Source organism: Lasioglossum baleicum, chromosome 4 (assembly GCF_051020765.1).
Source record: "Lasioglossum baleicum chromosome 4, iyLasBale1, whole genome shotgun sequence".
Classification (NCBI taxonomy): Eukaryota; Metazoa; Arthropoda; class Insecta; order Hymenoptera; family Halictidae; genus Lasioglossum; species Lasioglossum baleicum.
The window spans coordinates 12,043,635-12,057,700 of NC_134932.1; the positions used below are offsets into that span (position 1 = coordinate 12,043,635).

The 14,066-nt window shown below is 45.5% G+C and overlaps 1 protein-coding gene across 1 annotated transcript in view; it reads left to right on the plus strand.

The window, feature by feature from the left end:
* The first annotated feature begins 2,449 nt into the window (after positions 1 to 2,449).
* Positions 2,450 to 14,066, plus strand: part of LOC143207974 (uncharacterized) — a 48,404-nt gene continuing 36,787 nt past the window's right edge. The window contains exon 1 of the mRNA XM_076421949.1: positions 2,450 to 4,044. Coding sequence (XP_076278064.1) covers positions 3,516 to 4,044 — 529 coding nt within the window. The 5' untranslated portion in view covers positions 2,450 to 3,515. The remainder of the gene's footprint in view (positions 4,045 to 14,066) is intronic.

The following is a 14,066-nucleotide window of genomic DNA, read 5'->3' on the forward strand; positions in this document are numbered from 1 at the left end:
GTTTTCGTTCGTATATTTCGAGCATCCTTCCTATATTCTTCGACGGTGCGCGCCAGAGGATCGGAGGGGTCGCGACGCGGGGAAGCGGTGAGCGCGCGCGATGAAACTTTTAATAAATGGCGGAGTCGATATGAAGTATAGGACTTTGACATATCGTGTGTCTGTAATGTATAGTTAAATCTGGCGGCAGATGTGGCGGCTGCTCTCCTCCCTCGACCCGATCTCTCGCTCTCTTGCCTCTGCTTTCCGCTCAGAGCCATCCGCGCCCTGTGAGCGTTTGCGAACCGGTCGCCGCCCCTGCCAGCGTCGCCGAAATTTTCGCACTAACCCCGCGATTCGCTGGATCATCGATCTCTGATGCCCTGATTCTTTCCTGGCCCTGCACTTTTTCCCTGACATTTTTTTTCTACTGTGTTTTTGATCGCGGATCGTGAGAAAGGGTGGCGAGACGTAGGAGATTTCGAAACTGTTATGCGTTCCTTCAATTTGGAAGTCCTTCTTTTATTGATTTTGAGGATTATAGGGGTTGGTTTTTCACGAATTGTGGACGATAGTAATATATTTGCATACTTGTTTGCAACTTTTTTGGGAAGCTACAGCAAGTAGTTTAGATCTACGAAACGTGTTCTCTAAGGTTTCCATACAAACCCACGTAAAAAAGTTGCAAAATGCAACTTTGACTATTTTCTCTGCAATTCCGGCAACTTGCAATTATTATCAAAAAATTTGTTCATGTTGTGTAGCAAGCCTGACTTCTCAAAAAAGATCAAATCCTATGGTTCGATATTAAAAAAGTTGTCGTCTTTTTAAGAGTGTCCGAATATTCCCGACATTTCGGTGAACCTCCCAGACACAAAAATTGCAGAACAATATGTATAATGGACAAGGGGTGTGTGTGCAGCAAGATTGCATCTGCAAAAAATGTATCATTTTTCTTCACTGGGGTATCTACACGAAGAATCGAGCAACTTCTCTTTTTTCGTGATAATTCCGAAGCTCTCGATCAAAGTACAGTCGAAGGGATAAAGAAAGACTGGCTCATTTCCATCCCGGAGGGTACCGCAGAACGAGGGTAGTAGTGCACACTATATGTATTTTTTAGTCTGTTTCGATAAACGGTCGGCGAACTTTTCAATCAAACGGGCTGTCCAAATGAGAGCTTCTCCACAAAGCGGATCGGGTAATCTGTCATCAAAACTGCCCCATGGCAAGTAGTCGTAGCACCAGCCGGCGCCCCCAGCAGCCGAAACCGTTGCGACGACGTCACATCGTTGCATTCGATGCACATCCCACCGCACTGAATTGCCTATCGAACTTACTGCATCATCTCCGTTCCCTCGCTCTCTCCCTCTCCCGTAAATTTCGAACCGTTTCTGCGGTGTTTCTCGTCCCAAAAAATATGAAATATGTCAATAATAGTTTCCTTCAAATTTCAATGCTTTTGTAATGCATCCTCTAACCCTGCTGAACTGGGATTCTTCCTTGTCTCCACTTTTCCCTTTTCCCTTCTCCACCCTCACGGAACGACATATGTGTTAATAGACATTCTCGACGAACTGAGAAACTCAAGAACGAACGACGTACACGATCATATAAATTCTCGACAAATTTACAAAACCCAGAGAGTCTTGATTAAATGAAGAATTCAATAATTTGTCGTAAGACTTTCTTGTCTCTCCACCCTTATTCTTACGCGAGTTTCCGAACCGAATACAACTGTGTGAGAATGGTAAAAAAGTCATTCCTATCTCCACAATCCAAAGCAACCCTCCATTCCAGCAAGCCTTACAAACAAACACCGTGTTCCTTCCCCGAGGTCAATAAAACCAATTCCCATGATCCTGAGATCCGCGATCCCGCGATCCGTTCGTCTAGTTATCCACCAGCGGCCATAAACACATACCCACCTCTCTCTTTCTCTCACTCTCTCGTTCCGTCAAGATCTCAGGCTAGATTTTTACCTCTTACTCCGCAGTTCCCCCGCGCCGAAAGACAAGGGACCGCGTGGCCGAGCACGTGAGAGCTTCCCCACCACGTGGCGTACGGTGCACTTGCGCGTCCCGCCCACATCTGCGCCGGAATCCATGACCGCCCAAGTCGGCCTCGTGCTCGCCGGGATCGAAAGCATAGTAGAGTAGAGAGTGAAGAGAGAGTCGGTCGGTTGCAGCGTCGCAGGAAGGACGGTGTGTTGTGTCTGCGTGTTTCTGCGTGTGCCCCGCTGGTTCCGTGCCCTCCGAGCCCTCCGAGGAACACGGGTCCGCCCACAGGTTCGGAGGGCCGTGCCTCCTCCTCCCGGATACCGCGCGGGGATTGGCAGGTCGTTTCTGCGAGCGACGATCACGTGACCCCCTCTCGTCCCCCACCGGCGTCTCGAAGCACGGACCAGCGGACCCCCTACCTCGGCCGGGGCAAGAGAGACAGCAGTAACAACAGAGACACGCCACGGAGAACACTGCAGAAGCGAAAAAGAGCGGTGGCGCGCGGTGGCAACTCTCGAGAGTGGAACCCGTCGCCGTAGTGCGTCTCCTTCTCCTACCGAGGCCATCATCCTCTCCACCTCTCGCGCTCTCCCGGTGCAACCCCGGTGTTCTCCCTCCTCTTCTCCCCGCCACCTACGAAAAGAGCTCGCCGGCGTTCTCTCGCCTATCTTTCTCCTGTTGCCCTCCTCGCGGTACTCTACCACCACCTCCATCTCCTCCTCCTTCTCCTTCTCCTCCTCCTCCACCACCTTCTTCCTCGTCCTCTTCGTAGACGAACATCGGAATCGCCAGCCTGCCTCGCCAGCCTGGGTTCCGGCCGATCGGAACACGCTCCTGGTAGCCGCGCTCTACCATTCGGTCCGCCGGCGATCTCGCGCGTTTTCATCGATCCTGTGACAGTGCGACCGCGGTTTTTGTGATCGTCGAGCCTACTGCTCAGGGCGCGAGTGTTCTCTGTGTACCTAGACACCGCTCTGCCATCGTGGGTTCTCCGACCCCCGTCGCGAACGATGACGACGCGGTGAACGTGGTGTACCCCGCCGGTGAACAACGCTGACAGGGTTTCGGTGAAGCGGGGCCTGAAGTGAGGTACCGTAGGTGTAGAGGTACACTGAAGTGGGGTACGCTGACGAAGTTGTAGAGAAGGTGCTGAATCCGAGAAGGTGCCGAGATGTTTGAGTGCTAGGATTGTTGTGTCGATGTCTGGAAGTAGAGACTTGGATGTAAGGTTGATACAGTTGTTCTAGGAGGAGGATGTTGCACTGAGGACCAGGTCGGTTCACCTGGAGAACGTGATTCTCGAGTCGTTGTATCTGATACGGTTGTAGGAGTCGTTCTATGAGAAGGGTGTTCCACTGAGATCCTTCTACCGAGGATGATACTCTAGCGCTGCACACTGCTTGGAGCAGTCGAGGACGTAATTGTTTAGTCGGTAGTCGTTGCAACCGACCTGTAGGAGAGTTAGGGGATCCTATAAGGTTTGAGGAATAAAGTGGTTCACCCCTGCCAGCATCGATCGAGCGTCCGCGTCGTTCCATGCGCGGCAAACAACAGCCGCTGGCGCACCAGGAAGAGGACCCCGACGAATCGGCGCAGCTGGGCAGCTCGGGCAACGTGCAGCAGCCCGGCGGACACCTCGAGGCGTTGGTCCACGCAGGCAAGGAGCTCGCGAGCCTGAAGACGAGGCCGACGACACCCGTCCTGGCGAACGACGGAGGGGGCGGCTTCTGGCTGGCCACGGTGGCCGCGGGGGCAGGTGCCCCAGCCGGGCTGCCCCCGCACGGGACCCATCATCCAGCCATGGACCCGACCTGCGGACCCGCCGAAACCGGGTTCATCAACAGCCAACCCTCCATGGCCGAGTTCATGACCGCGTTGCCGCAACTGGCCGGCGACGGTAGCCTACAACACTCGCCGGGAACCGGAGGATCCATCAGTCCGGGATCACATCATCCGGGCTACCACGCGATGATGGATCCCCACGGAGTCGCCGACCCCTCCGTCAACGTACCCGAATATCCGTGGATGAAAGAAAAAAAGACCACGAGGAAGAGCAACCAGCAAGGTAAGAAGTGCTGCTATTGAGGGTTTATTTTGATGGGGACTGGTGGTTTAAGGAGTTCATGAGTTCAGAGTGATAACTAGACTGCGGACCTTTGTGCAAGAGTTAAATAAAAATTCACTTGATCCTTTAATAGATTTTTCACATTGAGAACATCATAACAATATCCTGATTTTTCTCTGATCTTTCACTGTTTTATATTTCACAATTTCTTCCTAAATGCATAAAAATCCGCAGTCTAGTGATAACTGTCTCCGTGGACGAAGTTATCCACGATTAATCCTAAATTGATGTTTTGAGACGGATTTTGGAGGAGCCTCCAACATGTCATTGAATTGGTATATCGAATTAAGCTGGATCTAGTATGTAGATTTGAGGATTGAACTCTTGTTTGATGATAGCAGAGGATGTGGCAGGAGGGCTCTTTGAGGTTCGGTGATTCAGTTGCGCGGAAGGCCGGAGACTTCAACCCTTAATTCGACTCTGAAAGCAGACTTTCACAGTGGACATAGAAAAAACAATTGGAATAGTGTATTTGATGTTCTACCTTTCATTCAATTCTACCTTTCATTCACTTCTACCCTTCAGTGTCAAAAGCTTAATGGAGTAATGGAATGGCTTGTCTAAATCTTTGAATTTCATCAGAACTGTGGCTGGTTCAATAGTCGCTTAATAACCATAACAGTTGAAGAAGCGACGGAAACAATCAAACAAAAATGGTTCAATAGTTCACTTAGGGGTTGAAAAGAAAGTTTCTTATATCTATCATTCTAGTACACTAACAATAAGAAATATAAAAAAGTCTACACCGCGTGAAGAGATTATTGCAATAGTTTATAATCTATGACAAGACAAATTAAACCAAGCAAAACACGCACATTTAATAAACAACTTTGACAAAAAGCCGTACAATTGTGATATCGGTAACACAAGTAACGTCGATCGTACGGAGTCAAATTGACAATCCATCGAGGGTAAAAAAGGTGAAAAAGCCAATCGCTTCGATTACCCGTAGGCTTTGAATTCGCCCAACTGGCTCATAAATCACCGTGGATTAACAGGCTCGAGAATCGGCGAAAAAACGATGCTCGTTGTCATTATCAATTAAGACAGTCCCGGTACAGTCGTATAGTGGTCGTCACGGCGGGGTTCGAGCGACAAACAGTGGGCCGCAGAGTCAATTAACGGCGGTGGCGAGGATTCGGCGAGTCTGTTTATAGCATTAGCCTGTCGGGGTCAGGTAGCATGGTATATCGTCTGAGCAGGGGACACATTGTGGTACGCCACGGGGTGCCCAGTGTCCGTCGGCTAATGACAGTTCTCCTCTCTAACCTCTTGCTACTCCTTTTCCTCGAGGATCGTCGGCATCTGGTGTCCATCATGTGCGAAAACCGCGCGCGCGCGTTTTCCACAAGCTAACACTCGCAAAGTAAACGGTGTTTCTACACTCTCTACACCGTAGAATTATGATGTATCTCCCGGAGCGGACAATCGATGGACCGATGGCCAGCACATGCGAGCCCGCAGCCCGTAAACCCTTTCAATGAGGATGAATTATTGTCTTCCGGAATCCACGGTTTCGGTCCCCGCGTGTCTTCGTCGTCGTGACCCCAGAACCCACCGACAATTCGTTCTGGTTTGAGGTTTCGTTTGACGTCGATTAGGCTATTCGAACCTCGACTCCATTCAGCAACGCCATGTGTCGATCCCGAGAGGCTAATGATTTCTTTCGTTAGCCACCGCTCTTCCTACATGGCAGCTTTTCTTGATTTATGTACGCTTTGTTTGGCAGAGCTCGACAAATTTGGTGGTCAAGGGGGTTGCGCGAAGAACGAGTTGAATTAGGATGTCGAGTTTTTGATTTTCGAGCGAGCGGTCTGCGAGTTGTTGGATCGATCGTTTGATTCGTGGATTGATAGGCTATGGAGTTGAGTTGGACTCTGTTTGACAGAGTTTCAAGATTAATGGCGATTTAAACATTTTACGGCACGCGATACAACTTGTTTAATTATTGAAAGATTAATGATTTTCACGATTTCATGGCGGATCCATTCAAATCGTTAGAGATCATCTTCTTCGTCTAATTCTCGAGGAAAAATTAGCGAAGCGAAGAAATCTGTATAAAATTGTTATCGAATATGGCTAAAACTGAAAGCAGCCACTGCACCAAATTTTACATGAAGATAAACCACAAGCCAGGAGCTAATCAAATAACATTAATGATTAACGCGCAACGGACAGTTCATTTTGATTTATTAACTCCGGAGGATCGAGTCGTTCATCAAATCAACTGTGGAAAGAGTTGATCAAGAGTGACCGGAGAATATGTGAAACAATCGTCGAGTCATTTTTACAAATAATTTCAAACAACTTCTCAGGGATGAAGAATGAATTATTTTTTAATAACGTATTCATTCTTGCAGTTCTTCGTGACTGTTCTATCACGAACGAATGAAATACTTTCTAACGTTTTCTTCGATAGATTTTTTGCATTGGCTATAGCGAGCATTTTCTTCCACAAACACTTGATACGAGTGCGTTCCGCGCGCATTAACGCGGAGCACAAATGAAGAAATACCAAGATAATTATCAGGCCCCAGGAGACACATATTCAATCTTCACTTTAGCATAAAATATTCAGTTGAGTAACAACTTCGTCCAGTCCGCCATGTGCACTTCATTACGAACTTTCACTAGACAACCAGACACTTAATGCCACGGTGCATGCCGCATACACAGAAAGAGGCGTAGAAATTTGCATCGCCTCTATAGAATTACCCCGTTAGCCCCGGGCTTTTCGAAAGGTTAATTGCGGAGCCGACAATTCCCCCTAAATTTTCTAGAACTGTCGTTCAAATCCATTCGCGGGGTACATTCCTCCGGAAAAATTAATTAACCTGTTACCCAACCAAACACTGTTATCATACCAAACATGACTTATGTTATAATACCAGACTCCCGGTGGAAAATGTTTTCATTTCTATAATTGATGTCGTAATTTTCGTAAGGCACGATTATCATAAAAACTTTACTGTTGAGTTGAGATTAAGAGAATTAGAGTAAAAGAAATTCCTAAGTGAATGCTGTTCCTGGAAATTGGTGCAGACAATTTTTATTTTGCGTGAAGATCCGCATTCATAAAACACGTTACAACCTAGGAAGTTCCTCAAAGATCGCAGCACAAAAGAGACCGATTCAACGCTTGCCTAACAGACTCGTCAAAAAGCGAATTAGCAGGTCAAGGTCCTCGTTTAACCTGGTCCCGCGACCTTGATCACCGGCCATTAACCCCGAAGACAGTGTCGACTGCTTGGTAGCCGGTGTCGATGAGAAGGTAGAGGAGTTCTCGATCGTTTTCCAGCAACTTGTTGGCTATTGTCGGGCCATCGAGGACCGATAAATCTGCGGGGGATAGGTCCGTGGCACGCTCCAGCGACAGGAAGGTCGCATGTACACGCTGGTAGCCTGGCAATGGGATCAGAAGGGTGGCCAAGTTTATGGGCCACTAGGGCCGACGGTCCTCAAAACGATAGCCCCCATAGAACGCCTCTTTCCATTTATCTAACCATTCCGAGGCCGAGCAAAGCAAAGCAAAGCGGAGCGGAGTGTTATCGGGAAAGTCGCGATCTGAAGCGGCAGTCGCGGGACACACAGGAAGATTAAGTGTTTGGCACGAAGGTTAACCAGCCGTTGGCCAGGCGGTAACACGCGGAATCATCTGTAAATTGAGCCGAGGGCCAATGGGAGAGAGCGTCGGGACGGCCATAACTCACGCGGCCTGCTGGCACCGATGCCCACGTACCCTCTCTCGGCCCTCTTTGCCCTCTCGGCCCTCGCTCTGGACGCGTTTTGCCTTCGACCCCTCGACGCGGTATCCCTTATCGGACTCTCAACCCTTTCGCAATGACCAGCGCCCACGTCTGAAAGTGAAAATTTTAAGATCTCGGGTCGTTTGGCCGGTGAGACCAATTTTAACCGTTTCAGAGTGAAGAATAGTCTGTTCTCCAGACATTATCTAGGTTTATTCTTTCGATAAAACCTTGTTGGTTAAAATGAACTAGACACTTTGCACATACTAACAACTGATTATAGCTTACATTTGTAGGAACAAGATTATTGAGAATCAAAGTATCTGACATTTATTTAGAATAACGAGACAGAAATAACAAAGATAGACAGTACAGGTATAATACAAAACGTGTCCTTATTCGCAGATTCTTAACCTTTAACTACCCGCACCCTGAATTTTCACGTAACATTGGTGTACTTTTTACACTAGCGCGGGTAGTTAAAGGTTAATCGTAAGCCGTAAATCGTAATTGTTAAACGTGTGTCGTAGCCGCAAGTCGTGATCGAGTTCGTATTCCGATCTGTGGTTCGTATCGTTGCGTTTTTGGACAAAAGACGTTCCGCGTCCTCCGCGGCCTGGCTTTGTCGTTGTACACACAGGTGGTACGCACAGTCGGGGTACGGGCAATGACACTGGCCTAGGTTTACTTGTCAGTTCATTCGCCGGTCCTCGACTGTTTACAGCAGCTAACGTGTATCATTTGATGTTTTCGGTACGAGGGCAACGACTCGGTCGGTTGATGGCCTTCCCGATGTAAACATCCCCACATATTTAATAATCAATTGTACACGACTCAGGATTGCCAGCAAAATTCCGTTGGTATTTGATAATGAGCAATGCCTAAAGTATTAGGTTGTTGCAATTGAAATGACCGTTTTTCACATTTGAAACTTCCCGCCCTTGTAGTTTAGTTTTTCCACGACAGAAGCGGTTGTACAATTCGAAAAGTATAATACATATCTCGTACATGAATTTGCGTGTATAAGATTATTAATATTATATAGTATACAGGATTCTCAAAATCGATTTTCGTTCACCATGGAGAGAAAAAAAGGAAATTCATATAATTTACTTGTACGAGTTCAAACTTGGACATACTGCGCCTGAAGCAGCGAAAAACATAAATGCCGCTATCGATGAAGGTATAGCAAGTGATAAGGCGTTTTGGTTTGAAAAATTTCGTTCCGGAGATACAAATCTGGAAAATGAGCCTCGCGGTCGTAAGCCAGCAGCTATTAAAGATTTAGATTTAGAACAGATAGTTGAAAGGAGTTCACGTGAAACCATAATTGCTGATAAATACTGTCAGGAAATTGATATAACGAACGAAAACCTGCGTGTTCAACAGTCGGCATTAGTCAATAGACGTGGTGTAATATTGCTTCACGATAATGCTCGGCCACATATTGCGAAAGAAACAGTAAAAAAATTAGCAGAGTTAGAGTGTGAAGTTCTTCCTCACCCTCGTTATTCGCCTGACCTGTCACCTACTGGTTATCATTTGTTCAAGCACCTGGATGGCTTTTTGAATGGAAAAATATTCGAAGGAAAACGTGCTGTAAAAACTACATTTGATGAATTGATTGGAATCGAAGGCATTGATGCACTTGTATCACGATGGAAGAAGTGCATTGATGTCGATGGAAATTATTTCAATTAATGGAATATGAATAAAGTTTGTAAAAAATAAAAGTTCATGTTAAAGATTCAAAACGGCCATTTCATTTGCAACAACCTAATAATAACTAGACTGCGGATCTTCATGCAAAATAAAAATGTTCTTCACTGATTGTGGGGGAAGCAGGAATAAAATAAAAATTGATTTCATCCCTTAACGACATCATTACATTAAAAACAACATTGCAATATTCTTAAAGTTTTCTATTTCTTTACTGTTTTATATTTCACTTAGCCAATTTCTAATAAGCTTTGATATAATTCAACGATTGAAAGATACAAAAGGAACCTCGTAAGTATAAAAGTATCGCTTCGAGAATAATTCATGTTTCATTTAACAAAAATCTTGAGACACGAAGAACGTCTCAATCTTCAGAACCTCTCAACCCCCACGGCTCTCGTCCACATCCCGAAGACGACCTATCCCCGCCGGAAATATCAAAGCCGTAGATCTCCGGGAACAATCCATCCTGCTCGGTAAAATTTCAATTAGCGTAGTTTCAGCCCCTGCTCCTCGAAGACGCGTCTCGTCATCTTCGTCTTCGTGTGCTCCGAAGACAACCCTCCGTCAGTCCCCGGTTCGGCAGCGTGTGATCGTGCGTCACCGTGGCTCGCATTAAATTCCAATCTGTAACATGAACGTGTCGTCGTCTACGCCGCAACGCTATGTCCCAGACCGTTGCTGAAGGGGATGGAACCACGTACGATTAGTTATTTGCCCGCCGAACGGGGTGGGTGTCGGGGGTTTGCTTGGTAATTCTTGGCGGATACCTTCTCACGAGAAAGAGTGAGAGAGAGAGAGGGAAAAAAGAAGAACCAGCCGCAAAAGAATCCACGAGTGTTTTTCACGATGGCTTGTTCGAGGCGTCTCATCAGTCACGTCGCTCCGGGTAGCAAACCGGAGGCGCCAGCCCAGAAGACTCGCCTCCAAAACGCCGATGTGTCAATTAATCCCTGCATCCCTCGGGACAGCACTAGGCTAGAGGCTGGATTATCATTATCCTCCTTGCTATCATCCCCCAAGAACGCGCAACCACCCTACCAACGAGACGCTATCTTCCGTCTGGTGACACTTCTTCCGTCGCCCAACACTAGTTTGCTCCCTTGTCGATTCCTCGGTAAACTGTAGTGTTCTTGGACACGCGATTCTCAAATGATTGGCACGTCTCACTCCTCGTGGCTCCATCGAGAAAATTGGTTGGCGAACGAAATCTTCGCAACCTGAACGACATAATTAATTCTAAGCATTCTTAACGGGTAAAATTGATTTGCAAAATGGTGAATTTGATTTGCGAAACCTACAATCGCGCATTTCTCCACTACATGTAACGAGGAAGAACCGTCTTAAAGTAGAACTGGTCGTTCATAACCAGACAGGCGCGCAGTTACCGTTCGAGAAAATCTCCCACAAACTAGACCAAAAGTACATTCACCCTACTTGCGCGAAGAAGAACATTCGTACAGATTTATTCATAATATTCAATAGAACGATAAGAAAAAGTGTTGTGCATCTCACAAATATTAACCCAAATTACTATATGAATCAACGGATTTGAATAATCACCGTCATCGTTAAACAATTACCAAGTCATTAAAAGAATGATCCTCTATGATCAAATATATTTACATTTTTCAAGCAATCAGGCTCACTGGAACGTGCGTGCGCACTGGATTCGTTAATTGTTTCGGCCTCGATTCTCTGATCACAAAACAATACGATTCGCAGACATTTTATTATACTACTTCTTTTTGGCGAGCACCTGGTGGGTTAATGGCGACAATATATTCGTTATTATCGAATCGGAAGCAAGCAGGAGACGGTTTCCCAGGTCGCAAGCCCCCAGAGAGCGGACGAAATCCCCCGGAAACGGAAATACGGGCGCGTTTGGCGAAATGTAAAAATACGAACTATTTCCTAGACAGTTTTATCCGGTGGCGGCTCGACGGTCGAGCATCGAGGAGGAGTAGAACGAAGAAGCGAGGGTGGACGCGGTGGGATCAGAAAGGAAGAGGGGCGGCAGGCACCCCCGCACTTTTATGGCGGCCCATTTGGCGCAACAACGAGCGTGGAAACTTCTTTTAGTGTCGGGCCACAGATTCCCGGGCCGAAATATGCGTACGATTATGGGGTTCCGGATTATCAATTTGTTATACCGTGTTTATTATTTGAACGCCACCCGCTCCATCCCGAGCACCGCCTTCTGCAGCTGTAAACCGCGTGTTCCGCTTCGGGGGATGGTACTGTGGTTCCTGCAGATGCTCGCCAAGCACTCGCGCAATGCTGGATCGCGGAACGATGCACGTCATCTTTACAGCTATCGGTAGACTTTGATTTTACGAATACGTAAAAACTTTGTTATCTGTGATAGGATGTGGAAAGCGTTCTTAGTTTTAGTTTTAAAAACTTGTTTATTAATTATACAACTTATATTTGTACTATAACTCGTGTTTACTCTCGGACCACTACGACCTTGTCTTTACAATACGCAATAAGCTACTGACTAGGCAAACCATGAGGTATATGTATATTATATTAAGCAGGTCTATCAGTACAAATATTTCTGTTTACATGTCACAGATGTCGTTACTCATTAATTTTACAGTTTTACTTTCTTAACAATCTGCAGTGTATATTTTAGAAAATATGTGGGAAATGGGGTTAAACGATTACAAAATTTCGGAGGTCTTCGAGCAGCAAGAACTTTTCGCTCCGATTTTGTGAAACAGTACAGAAGATACGATCAGAGGGCTCACGAGGATTTACGTCGGAGAATTGAACTATCCTTCGATTTTATGACCGAACGAGTTCCCCAGACTCTGGTTTTTGGCGACTCAGCCACCCACGCGGTCTGAGAACTTTGCAAAAAAAAGTTTCTCTACTGAAATCAACCTCTTCGCTCCGCCAATAGAAATCAGATACACACAAAACGTTCGCAAAGTGCACAATAGAGGCTCGTACACTTTACGCATCAGCAGTGTAATAAAATAATACCAGGTTGCAAGAAAAACGTGTTCAGCAAACGTGTGCAAATCCAGAAATTTTACGTGCAGATTTTCAAATGTATTTTTCCGAGCTCATTGCACAACAGTTCCGGTTTAATCTCGAGGAGTGAAATAACGAGAGCGTATTACTTCGTCGCGAAGAAACACGAGGCACTCGCGTTTATTCGATCGAACGGCACTCGCACCCTTTATCTCGCACAGCCAGAGATTCTCGGAACAGTTCTTTCCTCGAGCGTGTACTTTATCCTCCGTTAAATACGTTCCCGGTGATATCATAGCCTTAAGAGCACCCCTCTGCTCTCCTTCTTCAACCCCCTCTGCCTCGGAGACGCGGCGTCGTCCTCGAAGGACCTCGCTCGTCGGGATTTCCTGCGAGAGTTATCTCTAATTCGCCGCGGATTTACTTGCCAATGAATCTTTAAATTAGATGCTCTACTCTCTCGCTCTTCCACTTCCTCTCTCTCTCTCCCTTCCCGTTGCGACGGAACTCTCTTCGCCACGAGTCCTAATCGTTCAATCACCTTTATCATGAAATCGACGAGAGCACTCCACGTTTCGAGCACCCCTCACTGACGCGGTCTCTTTCACTTTATTCCACCAATCAGACTGCTCCTGATGAAACAAGATCGGGATCCTGCTACTCTATTCTTCAGATGATCATTCATTATAGACTGGATCATTTAAAATAGCATTTGGGAAGGTTCAGTAGATTCGAAAAATTATGAAACTTTGCACACGGGTATTCAACTCTATTTTTTCGTACCACTTCTCGCATTAAAGGGGTGAGACTGGATGAAACCAGCCCTTGAAAGAATTCCAAAATTTTCTTTCTCCTGAAATATTTCAAGAATTGTTTACCAAACTGTGAAAAAAAAATTTTCGGTAATTATTTAGGAAGAGGCATCTCCTCCGATTTTGATGAAATTTAAATATGTTATAAATTTCGACATTTTAAACAACTTTTTCCTTTTCACATACAGTGACTCCGATTAATATTCGGACGCTCTAAAAAAGACGATAACTTTTTTAATATTCTAGTACTATATACGATTATTATGTATACTATTATATATGCTATAATAATATTATATATACTATAATAATATTATTATAAGTTAGAGGAAGTTAGAGCAATTAGTTTACTACTGGATGTGAAAAGTTTCAAAAATTGCAATTGGTCGGAATTGTAGAAAAAAATACTAAAAGTTGCATTTTACAACTTTTTTATGTGGGCCAATATTGAAAATATTAGAAATACGTTTTGTAGATCTGTGTCAATTAAACATATTCTGAAAATTTCATCAAAATTGGTCGACGTTGCAATGAGCTACAAACGTTTGAAGAAAGTACAAATTGGCCTCTTCATCATATTATATAATATTATATATTTATGCATAATCTTTGCATTGTATATATATACTATATATAATATAGCTGTCATCCAGAATTTCAACTAGTAATGGAAAAATCATGCGAATAGAATGAGTTGTGGTCA